This window comes from Anabrus simplex, chromosome 4 (genome assembly GCF_040414725.1).
Source record: "Anabrus simplex isolate iqAnaSimp1 chromosome 4, ASM4041472v1, whole genome shotgun sequence".
In the NCBI taxonomy this organism is placed as follows: Eukaryota; Metazoa; Arthropoda; class Insecta; order Orthoptera; family Tettigoniidae; genus Anabrus; species Anabrus simplex.
Window position 1 is genome coordinate 421,970,569 of NC_090268.1, and position 19,386 is coordinate 421,989,954.

General features: G+C 35.9%; 1 protein-coding gene across 2 annotated transcripts in view; it reads left to right on the forward strand.

Annotated features, from left to right (window-relative positions):
• Positions 1 to 19,386, forward strand: part of kcc (solute carrier family 12 member kcc) — a 590,870-nt gene that overhangs the window by 535,238 nt on the left and 36,246 nt on the right. The window contains exons 16-17 of one of the 2 annotated variants that reach the window (XM_067145914.2): positions 975 to 1,028; positions 8,720 to 8,851. In XM_067145914.2, coding sequence (XP_067002015.2) covers positions 975 to 1,028; positions 8,720 to 8,851 — 186 coding nt within the window. The remainder of the gene's footprint in view (positions 1 to 974; positions 1,029 to 8,719; positions 8,852 to 19,386) is intronic. The other variant, XM_067145915.2, reaches the window with a different exon arrangement.

Genomic DNA, 19,386 nt, shown 5'->3' on the forward strand with positions numbered 1-19,386 from the left:
TTGTTTGTTTGTTGTTTAAAGGGGCCTAACAACTAGGTCGTCGATCACACTGTAATTCCTATGACTGTCCTGTAAAACTCAAACTATAGATTTTGGTAAACCTGACTTAATGGCCCACTTCTTATACTGATTCAGAGTAATATAAATGTGATGAGAAACTAAACTTTACTAGTTGGAACTTATTTTTTGACAGTATTTCAAAAGAAATTTCCTGAGAAGTAGTGCATAAACATTTGTATTATAAAGAATAAGTGAGTAAGTTTTTATTGGCTACTGAAGTAAACTAATAAGAAAATATAAACATTATGGATATTCTTAATGATTTTTTCTTATTTTATGACTTTACAGCCTCCTGAAATTATACACTAATATCTCATATGTACAGAAGTTAACTGAAATCTTCCTGTGTGACCAGTCTTGATGTTGTATTTTCCCATTTTTCTGAAAAATTCCAGCTGTCTCCAGAATGAAGAGTTCATCTGTCTACTTTGTCCAAATTCCTCATATAATATGTTACAGAGACTTCTTTTTGTGTTGATTCATGTTGCTGTTGAGTAGGACCATCAGTCTTATGTAATTTTAATTCCAGATCCTCATCAAAATAATTTGGTGAAATCTAACAATTTCTGCAAACAGTTCAAATTTCTGGAAGCTATAGTTGTGTAGTATAAACTGTGCATTGAAAATATTTTTGAATTCAGAATCTGACAGTCAACATAAAATGGGTATAACTTGTACAGTTGTAATATTAACTTCAATTGGTCATCTCTGAAAACCATAAAAGTAGTTACTGGGACATCAAAACCAATAACGTTATTAATTTTTTTCTTCAACTGAAGAATATCGTTAGTTGTTAGGCTCTTTTGTGTTATTAGGAAAGAGAGTGATATTGTTGTTTGTTATACTTGTTACTAATGCAACACATTTACAGCTCACACTGTGTCTCTTTCTCTTTCTCTTTCCCCGCTACAAAGGTGCAAACCCTTGTAGATTTCAACGAAGTTCCGTCGGAGGAAAAACTACCTCTGGTTTGTGGAATACGTGTGTTTAATATTCATACCAAACTGCTATAGAGCCCCCTTAATAATGTTGGGAAGGCAAATCACTTGCACATTATGCATGCATCATGTTGATTGTAATAAATGTTACCAGTTAATGTTCATACTAGATTACATATAATATTTGAGGAAGCATGATACGCCCCTCTTTATCATTGGCATGTTTAATTCTGACTTTTGTCTTCACACACATGCCTGAAAATTAGGGTCATGAAAACTTTTCTCACAATTTTCATCTTTTTGGACTGCTAAATCCAAAACTGAGCTCAGCTTTATCACGTAACTTTTTTCCTGCAACATGCATTGACACTTTTAGCAATATGAATGTACTCTTACAGAAGTTAATTGAAAGGTGTATTCTACAAAAATGATTTTATTTTCATAATTAATAACTCGCACTTAGTCAATTGCTCTGAACTGTCTTGTTGGTGAAGCCAACTTTACCTTTGACACACACAGCATGATGAGGATCTATGTCTCAAATTACAGTCACTGTCATCATCTCCTCTCCTTCAGGCAGATCAAAAATTCACCATCATAAATTCTCCCATATGCCCAACATAAATGATCATTTCAGACAGTTGCACTGAACTGTATTCCACTGAAATTTCTCAAAAACAGCAACGAAATGATAAAATACACACTGAAAGAAATCCTCCAGCTTCCTGCCAGCACACATGATGGTATTATATACACCCACTGGAAGTTCAAAAGTCTAGGACTTTTCTGATCACAGTGGGAAGCTGTTCTGCAAACAGATTAGTGCCCTTGGTACCCTACAAATAAATAGAAACTCATGCATTTTGGGAAGTAGGCACCTCTCTGAAGAGAGTAATAGCTGCCTTCAAAAACTGCACATTTCATCATATGACAGCTTATTAAGTTCTGAGAATGGTCTTCCGGATTCTAAGAAAATAAGACAAATACTGGGAGATCAGGAATTCCAAAAATGGTGTTAGAACAACATTCAGTGAACAGGTGGATGCCCAACATGTGGATAGACGATGATAGTCTATCTTGCAGTAACTGGTGTGATGCTCTAAAGATGACCACTAATATCGCAGCCGTTTGAGCTGTGCCAGGCAGATCCCAGGACAATAATTGTTGTTGGCATTGCCATGTTCTGGGATACTGTTCCTATGGTGAAACCCTGAGACTTACTAAACACCATGTGATACGAATGTCCATCACTCGGTTATGCTGGTTACACAATGCATGAAGAGGTCCATGGGTTGTCAGAGAATGGCAGTACCCCTAGGACTGATATGATAGCCTTCAAAAACAACGTCAGTAGATATATTATTGATACTATAGTTCAGTTTGAATCGCATGCTGACCAGCCCAGTGAAGTACATGAGGAAAAGAAGAGCTTTCAACAGCCAGCTATCCCCTTCTATCAACGTCAATTTGGACTGGATAACATCAAGGTGATAGACCTCATTATTGGTGCAAGAGGAACAATACCTAACTTCTATGAAGAATTCTGCTCAGGATTCAACCTACCAGTATCATTCACAATGAAGGTGTTCCTCAAAGCCTTGAAAGGTTCGCTGTCAGTAATGAGACAAACTATATAGTCATTTAATATAATAAGTATACTTCATCCTCATGGGCAGCCTTCTCATGGGGGAAGAGTTCATTCTCTGAATAACTTTGTATGAATACATATAGGTATATTAAAATGTCATGAAAGAATGGTGAGTGATGTGCAAATTTTTGTTATTTCTGGCTTCAACAGACAAAAGAACATAAATGAAAGCTAAACGTTTTCAAAAACATTTTTCATTGCAGGCCTGTGTGATTCCTGTGCCAAGAACAGAGAATACATTTGCTGTTTATGAATGTTTCTGTTACTTTGAAGAAGCATTTTCTTCAGAATAGTAGCGAGTTATTTATAGTGCCTCTGTGAAGACAAGGCATTTTGGGGGAAAGAAAACATGTGGATACCAATTGAGAAGTTCAGTGCTGACACAGAGTAGTACAGGAACTACTTCATAAGAGAAAGCAGATAGGTACTGTAATTTGCCTGTCTTATTTGATAAACAAGCTGAAAAATGCAGAAAGAGAGAGGAAGAAAATTGATATCAACATTTTGTTCATAGAGTTTTATTCTATCACTAGGAATTATGAGATATTGAACAGAGATTTCATATATAACATCGCGATTACCATACTCAAGAAGTCCATCACGATCTTCAAGAACCATGCTTGCGGACCTCAAACAAATGTTTGACATGCCTCACTCGATTGCCTACACGTAACATCATACGATATCCATATATTGTTGTTAAGGTACTCTTTGTCTTTGGGCAACCTGCAACTGTTGCAGGAAGGTTGTACAACAATAATAATAATAATGATCTGAAGAATTTATTTTGGAATAGTAGAAATGCCTTTAAAATGGCATAAACCAAAACCCATTGGAGTCAATTCAATTTGAAAGGAGCAGACTGTAATACATTTTCTTGTTATAAATATGATGATATGTTGGTAAAGGGAACAAACACTTGTTTCAAATGATATTTATCATATATACAAGAAGTACGGAATCACAGTTAAATCATCTGGAACAGGCAACCCACAGCACACCACAAGGTCTGGGTAAAGCAGCAGCTGATTTAACAGTTATAAACACCTGACTATTGAGCACATGCTAAAAATAATTCATACATTATCTTCTTTGAAATTGGTTTCTTTTATTTTAAATACTCATTGGACAGTTGAATTATGATTATAACATTACAGTTTGTTTCACTCCATCACTGTGTCACCAACAAACAGTGTTATAATTGATTTTATACCATAATTAATATAATCATCCTCTTTAACGTTAGCAATAACAACAGTGTCCTCAGCAACAGTGGTAGTAGCAGCAGACGATGAGCACTTGAATGCCAAAGTTGACTTAACTGACTTGTCCCTACAGGTGTACTTGGTGCATGAAGTGGAAATGCTGCAGGTCCCAGGTTTGATTCCTGTTTCTAAAAGTCTCCAGAAGTGTCTCTTCCACCTTATTTGAAAACATTACAAGAAATTTGAAAATTAGTTGGTAACATAAAACTGTAGCAATCCGTACACAGAAAGAACACAAGAAAATACGTCTTTCATTAGCGTACATACATACATACATACATACATACATACATGGTGCAAATCATTGAGTGACTTAATATTGAAATGTGAACCATGAACCATGGAACTGACACTAAAACCACTAGAATTGAATTTAATGAACAGAAAAAGAAATTATACTTAATTTGGGTGTGCATATACAGTAGTTGAAAACAAATGGACATATTGTAATAATTGTTTACTGATTTAATATTATTTCCGACAATGGCATTTTAATACCTGCCCATATATCTGAGGAGCTTTAAACATACATCATCTGTTTTAAGGAAGCTTATGAACGATTTTGTCTGACCATCAACACCCATAAAACTAAAGTACTTACACAGCTGGCACCAGGTGGTGCCATCCCTGAACTAAATGTCACCATAGCAGGAATACCTATTGAACAAGTAAACTGATTCACCTACCCTGGTAGTATTCTAACTACATGCAGCAACTCAGGAAAGGATGTGGAAAATAGAATACACTCTGCTCATGCAGCTTACGACCACCTCACCCATACAGTTTTCTTGAATAAAGATCTCAAAAAATATATACCAAACTAACATAAAGAAACTGGAACGCTCCCATTAGCAGAAAATTAGATCCATCATGACCATCAAATGGGATGACTACATCAGCAGTGTGGCAGCTCTTGACAAGGTGCATATGAACAGCATAGAAGCTTTCATCATCACTCATTGGCTTAGATGGTTTGGTCACGTCCAGCATATGAATGATAGCAGACTGCCTGAACAACTTCTTTCTGGTGAGACTGATCATAGCAAAATGCCTCAAGGTGCTCCTTTGAAATGTTATAAAGACCAGCTCAAGAAGACTATGAACAGCACCAACATAAATGCTAACACCTGGGCAACAACTGCTCAAAATAGTGTTCTTTGGCGCAAAGCTACGTCAGAAGGTGTCTCACTGTTTGAGCAGACACATCACAGACAAGAAATTGAAACCCATGAAAAGCAGAAACTACGTCAGATCCAACCGGGAGAAAAAGAAATTATATTTAATTTGGATGTGCATATACATTAGTTGAAAAAATTGACATATTGATTGATTTAATATTATTTCTGACAGTGACAATGCAATACTTGACCATACACCTGAAGAGCTTCAAACATCCATCAATCTTTAGATGTGACCTGTGTGTCCGCATGTTTCATGCAAAGATTGGCTTGATCAGTCTTCAGCGACATCTTCACAGAGCCAACAGACTTTAAGATGAATTGCAGGAGAAAAACTTTTTCTCATACGCAAGTAGCGGCCCACGATTCTTTCTGTAACTTATTCTATTGTGAACATAGTAAAGTGAATATTTAAAGCGAGAAAAGTACATTATGTCTAATTTTGTCCCCCCCTCCTACAAGATGACATTACGCAGAGTATATGTGTCATGGAAGTAACTGAGAGTGTGGCTTCAGAAAATTAATGGTGATTCTAGGAAACTGTGTATATGTTAGCATGAAGTTTGTATTATTTACTCAGCCTCAGTGATACCCATGAGATGTGCAAGACTTTGCCTTCCCTAAGCGCATGATTACTACAGGACAATGTTTGAGAAGCAACAAGTCCTACAGTAATCAATATGCTTCTGCTGCTTCACCCCTAATTCTATCTTTTTTTAACCCCAAGTGTGCATTAAACCATGCATGTCACCCTCATCAGGAGATTGGCATTTGAGAGTTTGCAACCCTGTCACAAGAAGCTTTGGAACAGAATTCAAGCTTGTTCCCTTTACATAGCAAGAAAGTTTGTTTGGAACAGTAAATTAGCCTGTTTCCTTCTCATAGCACGAAATACTATTCCATACCCTGTTTTAGCTTTAAATTATATAATAATGCCTATTTTGCTCTGTATTATTTTTCTAATCATTGAAGTTCAAGCTTATTCTTAACATTTCTAGTTCATATTTTGTACTTTATATAATGCCTGAGAGTTAAATACTTCTGTTTGTTACTGTGTCAGCATTAAGCTGATTTTACTACAAAATTGAAATTAGAAAAATTAGGAATATCAGCACACTGTGGTCAATGGAATGAAGTTTTCATCTACTTAGTCAACCAAACAACTAGATTCAGGGTATAATTATTATAATTTACTGGTATAATTTATGCATTAAGTAAAAGGTTAAATTAATATGATTCATTCCTATTAACACTTTCAACACTATGCCCGAATGGCTGTGGATGATGCCCATATGCCATACGATTTTCACACGTGTTTATATGCAGCTGCACGTATTGTATTCGGTTCCCATCGCTTGCTCGGATGTAGTAATTTATCTAGTGTCCCAGAATGCAGCAGTTATCAGAAAGTTCAGACTGAAACGATAAACAGGGTAGTTTCTCCTTGCCGTGATCTCTACCGAAACACTCGAGGTGCCAGCTGCTGAACTTGCCAAATCTGTTGCTCTCTCAGCTGTGTTACTGTACAAATATATCCCCACATTGGCTCAATAATAGTGATATCTTGGATATTTTGTTGGGAGTAGCGAGTAGTGATGAATACTCTGCTTACAAGCCAGATAACATATCAAGTGATAGTTCTGGCAAGATTTTTTATTTGTTATGTCACTTTTGAATGCAAGTTTTTAGCTGCATTATTTTACTCTGAATACAGTACAAATGACAGAAATACTCTACCCATCCAGAAATTGGGGGTTCATTTTTTTGGTTTAGATGAAGAGATGCAGGCTGATGATTCACCTGAACTGTGAAAAGAAAGTAGATGGTAGTGCAAGGTTGCACTTTGCATAGCCTAATGTTTTCAAGGCTACTATACCAAAACAAACTATTCCTAAATAGGTAAATTTTGTATTTCAAACATAATTGTGTTTATTTGCGACTTAAGTATCCACATTAAATGATTCATTTTTATTGTTTGAGCAGGTTTATTGGCGTAACTTGAATGTAAATGTTTTTTCCGGTAAATTTTTTATGTTTTTTATAAGACTAGTATAATTAAATTACATGTCCGACTTGTTGGCTGAATGGTCAGCATACTGGCCTTCGGTTCAGAGGGTCCCGGGTTTGATTCCCGGCCAGGTCCGAGATTTTAACCTTCATTGGTTAATTCCATTGGCCCGGGGGCTGGGTGTTTATGCTGTCCCCAACATCCCTGCAACTCACACATCACACATAACACTATCCTCCGCCACAATAACACGCAGTTACCTACACATGGCAGGTGCCGCCCACCCTCATTGGAGGGTCTGCCTTACAAGGGCTGCACTCGGCTAGAAATAGCCACATGAAATTATTATTATTATTATTAAATTACATTAGCTATGTTCTTCCTGATTAACATCTTCATTATGGTTGGCTGACACCTTGATACGATACAAAAATCAAGTATGTATTATGTTTCGCTGTTGTGTAATAATGTATTAAAACTCAAGAAAAAGACCCAGTTCACTGCCAGTGTCTATGTGAAAATATGGTAGTATTAATAAATGATAATGGCCATTACAGTAATATTGTTTTAAGAAGTTGTACTCAGTTGTAAATAACTGAAGATAGAATTTTTGACACAGGATAGAATGCATGCAATGCACAAACACAAAATATTTTCATCAGTCTTTTTAAGTTTCATTAGTAAGGACAGGAAGAATCTATCATCTTTGTAGTAGAGCAGTGCACACAGTTTTTATGCTGACCATATTTCAACATCTGGAAAGATACGTTATACCTGCTCTCTTGTCACTAATCTTTCAGTAATCCAATTAATTTCAGAATAAATTTTCAGCTACATATAATTCTAGATTTACAAGCAGGAAATTAAAGATAATCAGCAGTGTATATGTTTCTCAGTCTCGCATGAATGTTGACTGTCTATGCTTCAGCTTCACTGACCCCAGTGTGTTCGTTATTTTGCAAACTATCGCAAGTGATGACTTTACACCATATTGTCCAGTGCTACCTGGCTATAGTTCTAAGTATAGAAAATCTTTTCAACCAGTCATCAACACATAAAATACCTACCTGTCTTGAGTAATTGGTAGTAATGAAAATTATAACACTTCAAACATATATCAAAATATTTACTAATAGAATACACAAAATCATAAGTCAAAATATGTATTTAAAAAATACAAAATCCAAGTTTACACTTCCAATGGACATAACAATAATGGGTATATAATAAAATACCTGTTATGCCTGTTGAAAAATGTGAAAATTTGTGCCTTATTTGTTGTGGACATTTCCTTCTTATTTGTGATTTTGGTGTTTTATCAGCACAAATACACTACATTTCTGTGTGCGTACTATATTGTTATTGTTCATTCCAAAAAAGAAAGTTTCCATTTACTCAAGGTATCAGGCCAATTTCTTAACATATTGATCTAAAAACTCCCTCCCATATACATAGCTATGAAAGAATATTTCTTGTTTCTATTAATCATCTCCACTGTTGAAAGCAGCCTTGCAAAATGTAGTTTTTCTTTTTTATAAGTTATAGTCAACATACAGTATAGTTAGCCAAGTAAACATTGGTCTCCTGAATGATTTCCTAATTGCAATTTGTTTTTTGTGCAGGTACAAGCAATAGTAGATCATCATCACAACATTGATGTCAAGACAGCCACCAAAGTGCGTTTCCAGGAACCAGGAAAAGAAGGTTCAGAACCACTAGCTGAAGAAGCTACAGAGGAAGAGCAACAAAAGGAGGTTATTAATTAGTCTCAGAAAAAATTCTCTTCAATTTGTGCATCATTTAAACTTGTTTCCTTACCAGACTTTTATAATGGCAATACTCATGCATGACTATGACCAAATGATACATACAAAGGGTACTTTTTAAGTAAGGAACCCTATGCTGTTAGCTTGTATATTTTCTTATAAAACTGGGACTAGTTTTAACCCCATATATATTGGGTCATCTTCAGCCACACTCCAATTGGAAGACATAAGCACAAATATAACCAATAATGATATAAACACTGATATGACACAATCTATAGTCTTAATTTAAACCATTGATGAAGTCTGAATAACATATCCACACTTTAAACTAAATAGCACATCAAGAATGTTGTGGTTGATGGCAAACTATTTTGTCATTTCTACAGCAGCCATTGTTTTTGAGTTGATCTGGGAGTTGGTATCCTTTTCTGTGTAGACGAGCAACTTGATTGATATTCATGTTTGTTCAGTAGTAATATGGGTCAAGACTTATGTAGCTTTAAGGGGAACATTTGTACTTTGAATAGGTTTTTCTTATCATCAATGTAGTGATCTATTGTTTAATTTATTTGGAGGTGAATGCCTGAAAAGAAAAGAATTTGAAGTAAATAATTAAGAATATAAGGGAAGCAAGAAGATCAAGATAAATACGAGGCGTGTTTTTTAAGTAAGGTCCGTTTGAAGATAAGTACACATCGAAAGGCTATTTCAAAAAAGGAAATGCATTTTCAGAAAGTACATACTTCACTCTATTTTTTGACATAGTTGCCAAGTTTGTTCAAACACTTATCATATCTCGTAACCAATTTTAAAATACCCTCTTCATAGAAACTTGCCGCCTGTTCCGATAACGAAGAGTTCACTGCCGTTTTCACGTCGTCGTCATCATTGTAATGGTTGCCACTGAGGTGATGTTTGAGGTGGAGGAACAGATGGTAATCGCTCGGCACAAGATCAGGACTGTAGGGTGAGTGGTCTAAAACTTCCCAACCAAAACTGTCCAATAGATCGCGGGTCTGACCTGCAGTGTGAGGTCTTGCATTGTCATGGAGAAGGACAATTCCCTTTGTCAGCATGCCGCATCTTTTGTTTCGAATCACTCTGTGTAGCTTTCTCAGGGTTTGGCCGTATGCTTCTGCATTGATAGTGGTTCCTCGTTGCATGAAGTCGACCACCAAAACACCATGCCTATCCCAAAACACCGACACCATGATTTTGCGCTGGGGCAGAGTCTGTTTTGCCTTCACCTTTACAGGCGAGTGTGTGTCTCCATTCCATGCTCTGTTGCTTCGATTCGGGCGTGATATGCAAAACCCATGTTTCGTCTCCAGTTACGACCTGACTCAAGCAGCCGTCACCTTCTTCATCATAACGAGCCAAGAACTTCATTGCACACTCAAACTTTGGTTTTTGTGGTCCTCTGTTAGGAGTTTCGGGGCCCAACAGGAGCACAGTTTCCTAAACTTTAGGTGTTCAGAAACCACCTCATGAAATTCGTTTGAGAGACCTGTTCTCACGAATATTCGCTTCAACTGAAGCCACCAAATCATCTGTAATCAAGGAAGGGCGACCGGAGCGGTCCTCATCATGGACGTTGTCACGGCCACGTTGTCACGGAAGTTATGCAGTTATCAGACTGTGCCTCATAAAAGGCTTCTGATAAGTTCACCTGCATACACCCCAGCATCAGTGGGTAGGGTCTGACACATCCCACTCTGAAGAGTCTAGTGTCAGACCTAAGACGAAATGCTGGTTAATAGAGAAAACGCCTGAAAAGCCATACATCTAATTTTTGATCCGAACTACTAGTGTCGACAACAAAACGGACCTTACTTAAAAAACACACTTCGTATGTATAGCTATATGAGTGTACGTAACTTACGAACAACATCGGAGTGAGTCTCATATAGCTATACATATTTATCTTGGATCTTCTTGTTTCCCTTATATTCTCAATTATTTACTTCAAATTATTTTCTTTTCAGACATTCACCTCCAAATAAATTAAACAATAGATCACTACATTGATGATAAGGAAAACCTATTCAAAGTACAAATGTTCCCCTTAAAGCTACATAAGTCTTGACCCATATTACTATTAAACAAACATGAATATCAATGAAGTTGCTCGTCTACACAGAAAAGGATACCAACTCCAAGATCAACTAAAAAACAATGGCTGCTATAGAAACGACAAAATAGTTTGCCATCAACCACAACATTCCTGATGTGTTATTTAGTTTAAAGTGTGGATATGTTATTCAGACTTCATCAATGGTTTAAATTATATCAGTAGCCTTTTCTGTGTAAACACTAACTCCCAAATCAACTCAAAAACAATGGCTGCTGTAGAAACAACAAAATAGTTTGCCATCAACCACAACATTTTTGATGCGTTATTTAGTTTAACCCTTACCACTCGTCTGTCGGGTGAGACCTGACATTACGATATTCCTGTTCCAGTCGCATGTCAGGCGAGACCCAACATGACATTGTATCGCCCACCGCTTCTCTGCCGTATTTTAGCCAACAAAATACACAATGCTATACTGTACTGCCATCTTTTGGTTCACCGTGGAACTTTGTAAAATCCAGATACTTTTTAACAGTCAGTCAAAAACCATCCTACCCTTTGATAGTGATCAATTGTCAATAAGGACCATAATGAAATTCATAACTTATGATAAGGACCTCTATTTTGATAAAATATGAATTTATAAATATTTTTGAGTAAATTACTTTTTATCAGATTCTACAGACCTTTGATTACTTTTTCACATAGTTTTCATTGCCATTTAAACATTTGATGTAGAATGGGATTAGTTTCTGTATACCCTTATCATAAATGTCTCTCGCCTGCGAGGAAAGCCATCATCTTCTCTTTGCTGTTGGTGTGGAGAGCCTTTTGAGGTACAGTTAGACACATTAGTCATCGGGTACAAAGTCGGCCATAGGATGGGTGTGACTCAATTATTGCCAGCCTAGAGATTCAATAAGAGCATGTGTTTGAGCAGCCATGTGGGGTCTTGCATTGTGAAACAACAAGACTCAGACAGGCAGCAGTAACTGTGTTAATTGTTGTGTCTTGTGGCATGAAGTCCACCATTAAAAAAACCCATCTGTACCAAAAGGTGGTTGCATTAATCTTGTGAGTTGAAAAGGCCTGTCTGAATTTCATTTTCTTTGGCAGTATATAATGTGTGTCACCACTCCATAGATTGCTGCTAGATTCAGGAATTGCACAATACACCTATATCTTGTTCCTTGTGACAATGTGGTCCAATAATTCATTAGATTAATCTGGTATCAGCTCAAGAATGTCAAACCATTGGCACATGTCTTCATATTTTATGTTCCTAGGAAAGTACAACTTCTTGAAATCCAAATTTGCTGACACTATTTTGTAGAGAACTGACCTTGCAACATATAGAAAATATGACGGTGTGAAAATTGTGAATGGTCTGTTGTCATTTCTTTCCAACCTACACCTCCTTCTTAGTCTCTTTTGTTTCTCTGTTATAATAGAGGGCATCTTTACCATTCCTTACAACCTTTAAAGTACATACCTGTTTTCACATTCCTCAACAATTGCTTTAAACCCGATCCACAGTCTGTTTACATTTTTATGTAACATTTTCCACCAATCATAATTACTTTCTAAAAACTCCCTCATGGATGTTTTATCAGCCAAATGGTACTGCCTAATAGTTCTGCTTTTATGACCTTCCTTTCTGTCATATTTAATTAACTATGACAGAAACAGCTTCATGATCACTAATAACATATATTATTTCAATTTCTCCATAGAGCTCATCTAGTTTATCTCTTCTTTCTTGATTTGATCTACCCATCTTGCCTTCAACATTCTTCTGTAATACCACATCTCAAAAGCATCAACTCTCTTTCTGGCTAGTTATCATCCATGTTTCACTTCCATACAATGCAACGGTCCAGACAAAAGTCTTCAAAACATCTTTTTAATTCCTATATCAATGTTCAAAAGCGAGCAAATTTCTTTTCTTAAGAAAGGCCTTCTTTGCTTGTGCTAGTCTGCATTTTATGTCCTCCGTACTTCTGCCATCATTATTTATTCAGTTACCCAAGTAACAATAATTATCTGCTTCCTTTAAGACTTCATTTCCTAATCTAATATTTCCTGCATCACCTAACTCCATTCTACTACACGCCGTAACTTTTGGTTTGGATTTATTTGTTTTTATCTTGTATTCCTTCTCCAAGATTAAGTCCATACCATTCAGCAGCAATTTCTCCAGATCTTTTTTTTTTTTTTTTTTAACGACTTACTTTACATAGCACCGACACAGATAGGTCTTACAGCGACAAAGGGATAGGAAAGGGCTAGGAGTGGGAGAGAAGCGGCCGTGGCCTTAATTAAGGTACAGCCCCCAGCATTTGCCTGGTGTGAAAATGAGAAACCATGGAAAACCATCTTCAGGGCTGCCGACAGTGGGGTTTGAACCCACTGTCTCTGGAATGCAAACTCACAGCTGCACACCTCAAACTGCACAGCCAGCTCGCTCAGTTTCTCCAGATCTTCTACAGACTCAGATAAAATATCATCGGCAAATGTCAAAGTTTTGATTGCCTCTCCTTGGGTTGATTTCCTTTACTGCCTGTTCTATATAAACATTGAAAAGGAGAGGGGACAAACTGCAGCCTTGCCTCCTCCTTTCTGATTGCTGCCTTTTTTTTTCATAGCCTTTGATTCTTATCACTGCAAAGATTTTTGTACTGATTGTAGATCAAGTATTCTCGGTATCTGATCCTGTTCACCTTCAAAATCTCAAATAGCTTATACATGATGTAAAAATGGTAAAAATTATGAAGAAATTAATGTTGTTAACTCAGGTTAAATTTATGCAAATATCAACATTAAAGAAAAGTTGCAGAGACATCATGGAGATAAAATAGGGAATGAACAACAAGGTTCCCTAAAAGGGTCTTCCTACATTGATGCATATTTCACTATGAAGATATTAATAGAAAAACGCAGATAATTTAATTTGGAAACACACATTGGCATTTGTAGACTTGAAAAAAGTGATGATATTTCTCTATATGGGATCGAGCAAATGACTGGGTGGTTTGAGTCACATAGCTATCAGCTTGCATTCAGGAGATAGTGGGTTCAAACTCCACTGTTGGCAGCCCTGAAGGTGACTTTCCGTGGTTTCCCCATTTTCACACCAGGCAAATACTGGACACTTCCTTCCACTCTTAATCCTTTCCTACCCCATCGTCGCCATAAGACCTATCTGTATTGGTGCAACGTAAAGAAAAATTGTAAAAACAAAGTTTAGACAACGAATGGCTTCAAAATTATTAAAGAGAAAAGAACAGCTTATAAGGATTCCAAACTGTCCAAATACATCAATATCAAGAGGCAAAAGGCCTATCAGGAGCATCTCAAAGTTAAGGTGGCTGAGCATTGTGAGGCGAGTTTTGCACAACTGGAGCCCTAGCCATTTGGAAACACCTTGAAATTATGCTAACCAGATACATTATTTCAATAATATTTATCACATACTACATATTCTACATCAAAACTTTCAGCCATGACCCCAACTCAGTCACCGCTCCTTTTTTTTTTTCCCGTGTGATGAGCCAACTTGATTACCCTGAATATTTTAGTCTCACAGTATAAAGTGTGAAACCATGGTTAAAAAGAGACTAGGTACACAAACTGTAGGAATGGTGCAAGCAATGTACAAAAACTGTGTCAGCAGCCTGCAGACTCCGTTCGGAAAGACAGAATGGTTTAGAAATGAAACTGGTCTCAGACAGCAGAGTGTACTGTCACCTTTTTTGTTTTTAATGGTTATGAAGCAAATTGTAAAGGAGACAGATGAAGCATATGGGAATAGGGAGATGAAGTTATCACTATGTGCGGATGATATTGTGGTCTGGGCAAAAACAGCAAAGAAGTGCAAGAACAACTTGATGCACTGAAAAAGAACATTGAAAAGTATCATATGAAAATCAGTGCAGAGAAAAGCAAGACCATGGTGATATAAAGAGGAGAAAGACAAGGGAAAGGCATTGCAAAAATTGGTGGTCAAAGCCTTGAAATTGTTGACAGTTTCAAATACTTGGTGAGTGAATTGATATATACAAATATTTTAATAATATTTATAAAACCACCTATTCAATACAATACAATCCACTATTTTATGTGGTTAAAATTTATACATAACACTTAAAAGTCTAAGGTACATGTATCACCCTTTTTATGGACATCATAACACAAGAAGTAGAAAAATTAGTCAAACTAGCGCTGCTGGAACAGTCTGGCGTACTTAAAACGCACCGTACGAGTAAAACACGATCATTTCTTCGAATAAATATTTCAACAGGGATAGTAATACCCACTTGACCGTCTTTTGGAACCAATCGATTACCGTTCTAACATAACGAAGCATTGACATCAGCTAGCTTTGACACCTCAACATTTTATCATTAACAACGTCTCCTACAAGAAGTCCCATCCTCTTTCTACGACTTTCTGATATATCAGGTGCATATATTTTTTAACACACTTGATACATTCACACTTTAAAAAATATATTTTTGACATTGGTCTTACTATCTTGAACTCATGTTTTTTAAAAATATATTTGACATTGGTCTTACTATCTTGAACTTATGTCATGGGAGTGGAACAAATATCCCCCTTGGATGAAAGTGCTTTCACACTCAAGGCCATCATAGTCCTAATGGTGTATAAGAGGAGGATCCATTTTGGTTTTAAACGCTCACATATTCAAGATTAACCAAGTTATAATCTTCTAAACTGTTAATTTTTAGTATTCTTAACAAACTTTCTGTGCATTGTCCTTATTTTAGATGTTCTTGTATAATATTTTATGAGATCATTGTTCAGCATTTTATTCTATAGTTTATAAGATTAGAAAGGTCCCATATCCAATAACTTTAAGATTGATATAGGCTGATGATGCCCATAAAAAGGGTGAAACATGTACCTTAGACTTTTAAGTGCTATGTATAAATTTTAACCACATAAAATAGTGGATTGTATTGTATTGAATAGGTGGATTTTTAAATATTTTTATAATATTTGTGATATACGTCATCTTCAATACAGAACAAAAATGAGAATAGTTACTTGTAACTGAGTGAATTGATGCAGAATACAAAGCTGGACATGGAGATTGGCAAGAGGGTACAGCAGGGCAATGCATTCTACCAGAGTGTCTGGAATAAGGAAGTACCAAGGAAGTGTAAAGAGATCATGTACAAAATGTATTATTGACTTTGGGTATGTGGCTGAGACCTGAACAGTGACATGTAGGGAGGAGAGTAGAATTCAAGCCAGAAGTATGATCGAAAAGACAAGAAAAGTGAGATTGAGAAACGAAGATGTGAGAAAGGAGGTCGGAGTGGAAAACTTAAATGAGAGAATTAATAGGAGTAGATTAAGATGGTTTGGATATGTAAAGAAGGGGAAGGAGGAAAGAATACCAAAACAGATGATCGAGATGAAGTTCGAGGGAAAAAGTGCGAGTGGGAGACCTAGAACAAGGTGGATCAATTCAATAAAGAGGAGTGCAAGAAGAAAAACCTGAACTGGGACAAAATGATGGAAAAGGAATGGTGGAAGGAGAGAGAGAGAGGAAGGTGGAGAAGTGCCATAAATGCCCTGACCTGGTAGGAGCTGGATAAGCAGAAACAAGGATGATGATAATGATGATGATGATGATGATGATGATGATGATGATGATGATGTGAAAAGTGTATGCACTGCCACTGAGTCTACAAATGGTGCCTTTTGTGAGCAAGAGATGCCAGGATAAGGTGCATATGTGCAAAATTACAAATATGAGTGTTTTCAAAAGATCAAAATCAAAAATCAAATCAAAATCTCTTTATTTGCAAATGAAGTGTCTACCTCGGTGGCAAATGGTACACTAAAATTTTCCTATAATACAATATTATACAATTTACACTAACAATGTTTTCTATTAAACACAGCTCATCCTTAATAAATTTATATTGTTTACAAAATTCTACTTATAATATCTCCTGTACTACTTACAAATATAGTCAACTGATATACAGTATGTGGAATTACTTCAAATGATACTATACAACTGGCATAAGATTAATATTTACATTGCATTTATTTATTTACTATTTTTTTTTTTTTACCCGTTCTGGATCCTAAGTAGCATAACGACCTGCTGCGTCTTAACCAGAGCCCCTTTTGCCACCATTTTTCAGAGTTCCTGAAGGGCCTTCACAGCTACCGTAGCAGTCCCAGGGCCCTCGAAGTCCCCACTGTACTTCACCCCTACAGGCAGTCCCCTACTCTGGCTGTCCAAACTCCTTAGACCAGGGGATGGAATTAATTTATTCACACACATTTTTTATTTACAATAACCTGCACTGGTCGAATGCCCTCCAACACTTCATTTATTTTCTCTGTTGCTGTTTATTCTCTTCTTGAATATCTGTACAGATATTGAGAAACAGTCTTTACTTAAAAAATATTCTCCCTGTAAAAAAGGCACTAATAAATAAATAAATAAATAAATAAATAAATAAATAAATAAATAAATAAATAAATAAATAAATAAATAAATAAATAAATAAATAAATAAATAAATAAATAAATAAATAAATAAATAAATAAATAAATAAATAAATAATTGAATAAATAATTGAATAAATAAATAAATAAATAAATAAATAAATAAATAAATAAATAAATATATAAATAAATAAATAAATAATTGAATGAATAAATAAATAAATAATTGAATGAATGAATGAATAAATCATGCATTTCATTACAGCCTTTCTTCCATTCAGGAAGATATGGGAACTGCTAAGACCTCATTATGTACCATAAGTACAATTTCTTACCTATATGATCATGTTTACATTTTTGAATATTTCACCTAGATTTTTGTATGTTCCCTTGTATTCACTTTTTGGGGGCTTTCTAGCTGAGGCAGTATAGGCATGCTTGATTCACCTAGAAGGACAATGGTTCATTTCCCCATGTGGAAGTTGAAAACTTCTGAAGTGGCACATGTCCATGGAGTTCACTCATACCACAACAGAAAGGAGTACCTGGTTAAAGCAAGGCCGCACTAGATAGACAGGCCACAAGGCTCGGACCGTGACGTCACGCGAGTGGCTGGCGTTCAGCGTGGTAGTATACGGCCCGCTCTCACTGTCTCCATGATATTATTAATTTATTGAACCTTAACGATATAACTGAACACACCTTCAACTGTGGTTTTACTTAGGCTTGTGCACTACACGAGTTTTATGCGGGGGAAAACTAGCGGAACAGTTTATGTACATTTATTTACGTAAAATTAAGGTGACGTCTGTCATTTGTAACGGAACACGGTTTAATGCAAAAGATTAAAACAGTTTTAATGTTACTATGCAAATACATGATAGCAATTCACAACATAGTCTGGAACCTTTCTGAGAAATTAGGCTTCAACTTAAAACTTATCTAACAATTCTTAAGGTTTCAGTTTATCAATCTTCCTTTTCTTTGCCGATTTATGGCTATCCTTACTTGAGGATTTCTTCTTCTTAGCCACGAGTTTGTCTGCGATTTCTATAGTTATTCAATAATATATTACAAAAGATGTATATACATTTGTCAACGTAATCTCTAAAACTACTTCCTCGTCGCCATAAGACCTATCTGTGTCGGTGCGACGTAAAGCCCCTAGCAAAAAAAATAAATAAAAAAAAAACTACTTCTACAATCACTGCATGTTTCAAACATGACGTTTTCATTTTCCAGAACTTTGTTGACAAGCAAAATCAGAATGTTTCTTTGAGAATCACCATGTAAAAACCTCGATTCAAATTTATCTCTTATAAGTACACTAAATAATTTAAACTGTGTGATCAAAATGTTAAAAATAAAATCTGATGGATATTTCAAAGCTCCCCTGTCAATTATATTGAAATAAAAATTGTCCTCCGGCTTTAACACATCTAAGAAGATGTACAATATTATAGGGAAGGATCCACCTTTCAATACTCCGTAGTAAGTTGAACTAAAAAGTAGTTACAACCTGTTTATTGGGACCGGTTTCAACACATTTCAAGTGTCATCATCAGCCAATTAGCGAAGATCTTAAAACAACTAATATATTGAACACAGGCAAAATATTAACATTGTATCATATCGTAGCAATTCAGTTAATGTAGTTAATGTTTTGAACATTAACTGAATTGCTACGATATGATACAATGTTAATATTTTGCCTGGGTTCAATATATTAGTTGTTTTAAGATCTTCGCTAATTGGCTGATGATGACACTTGAAATGTGTTGAAACCGGTCCCAATAAACAGGTTGTAACTACTTTTTAGTTCAACTTACTACGGAGTATTGAAAGGTGGATCCTTCCCTATAAGATTGTACATCTTCTTATTTCTCTATTCAATACGGAACAATCATGAAGTTTTTAACTTTAAATTTAACACATCTGACGTTACATTATC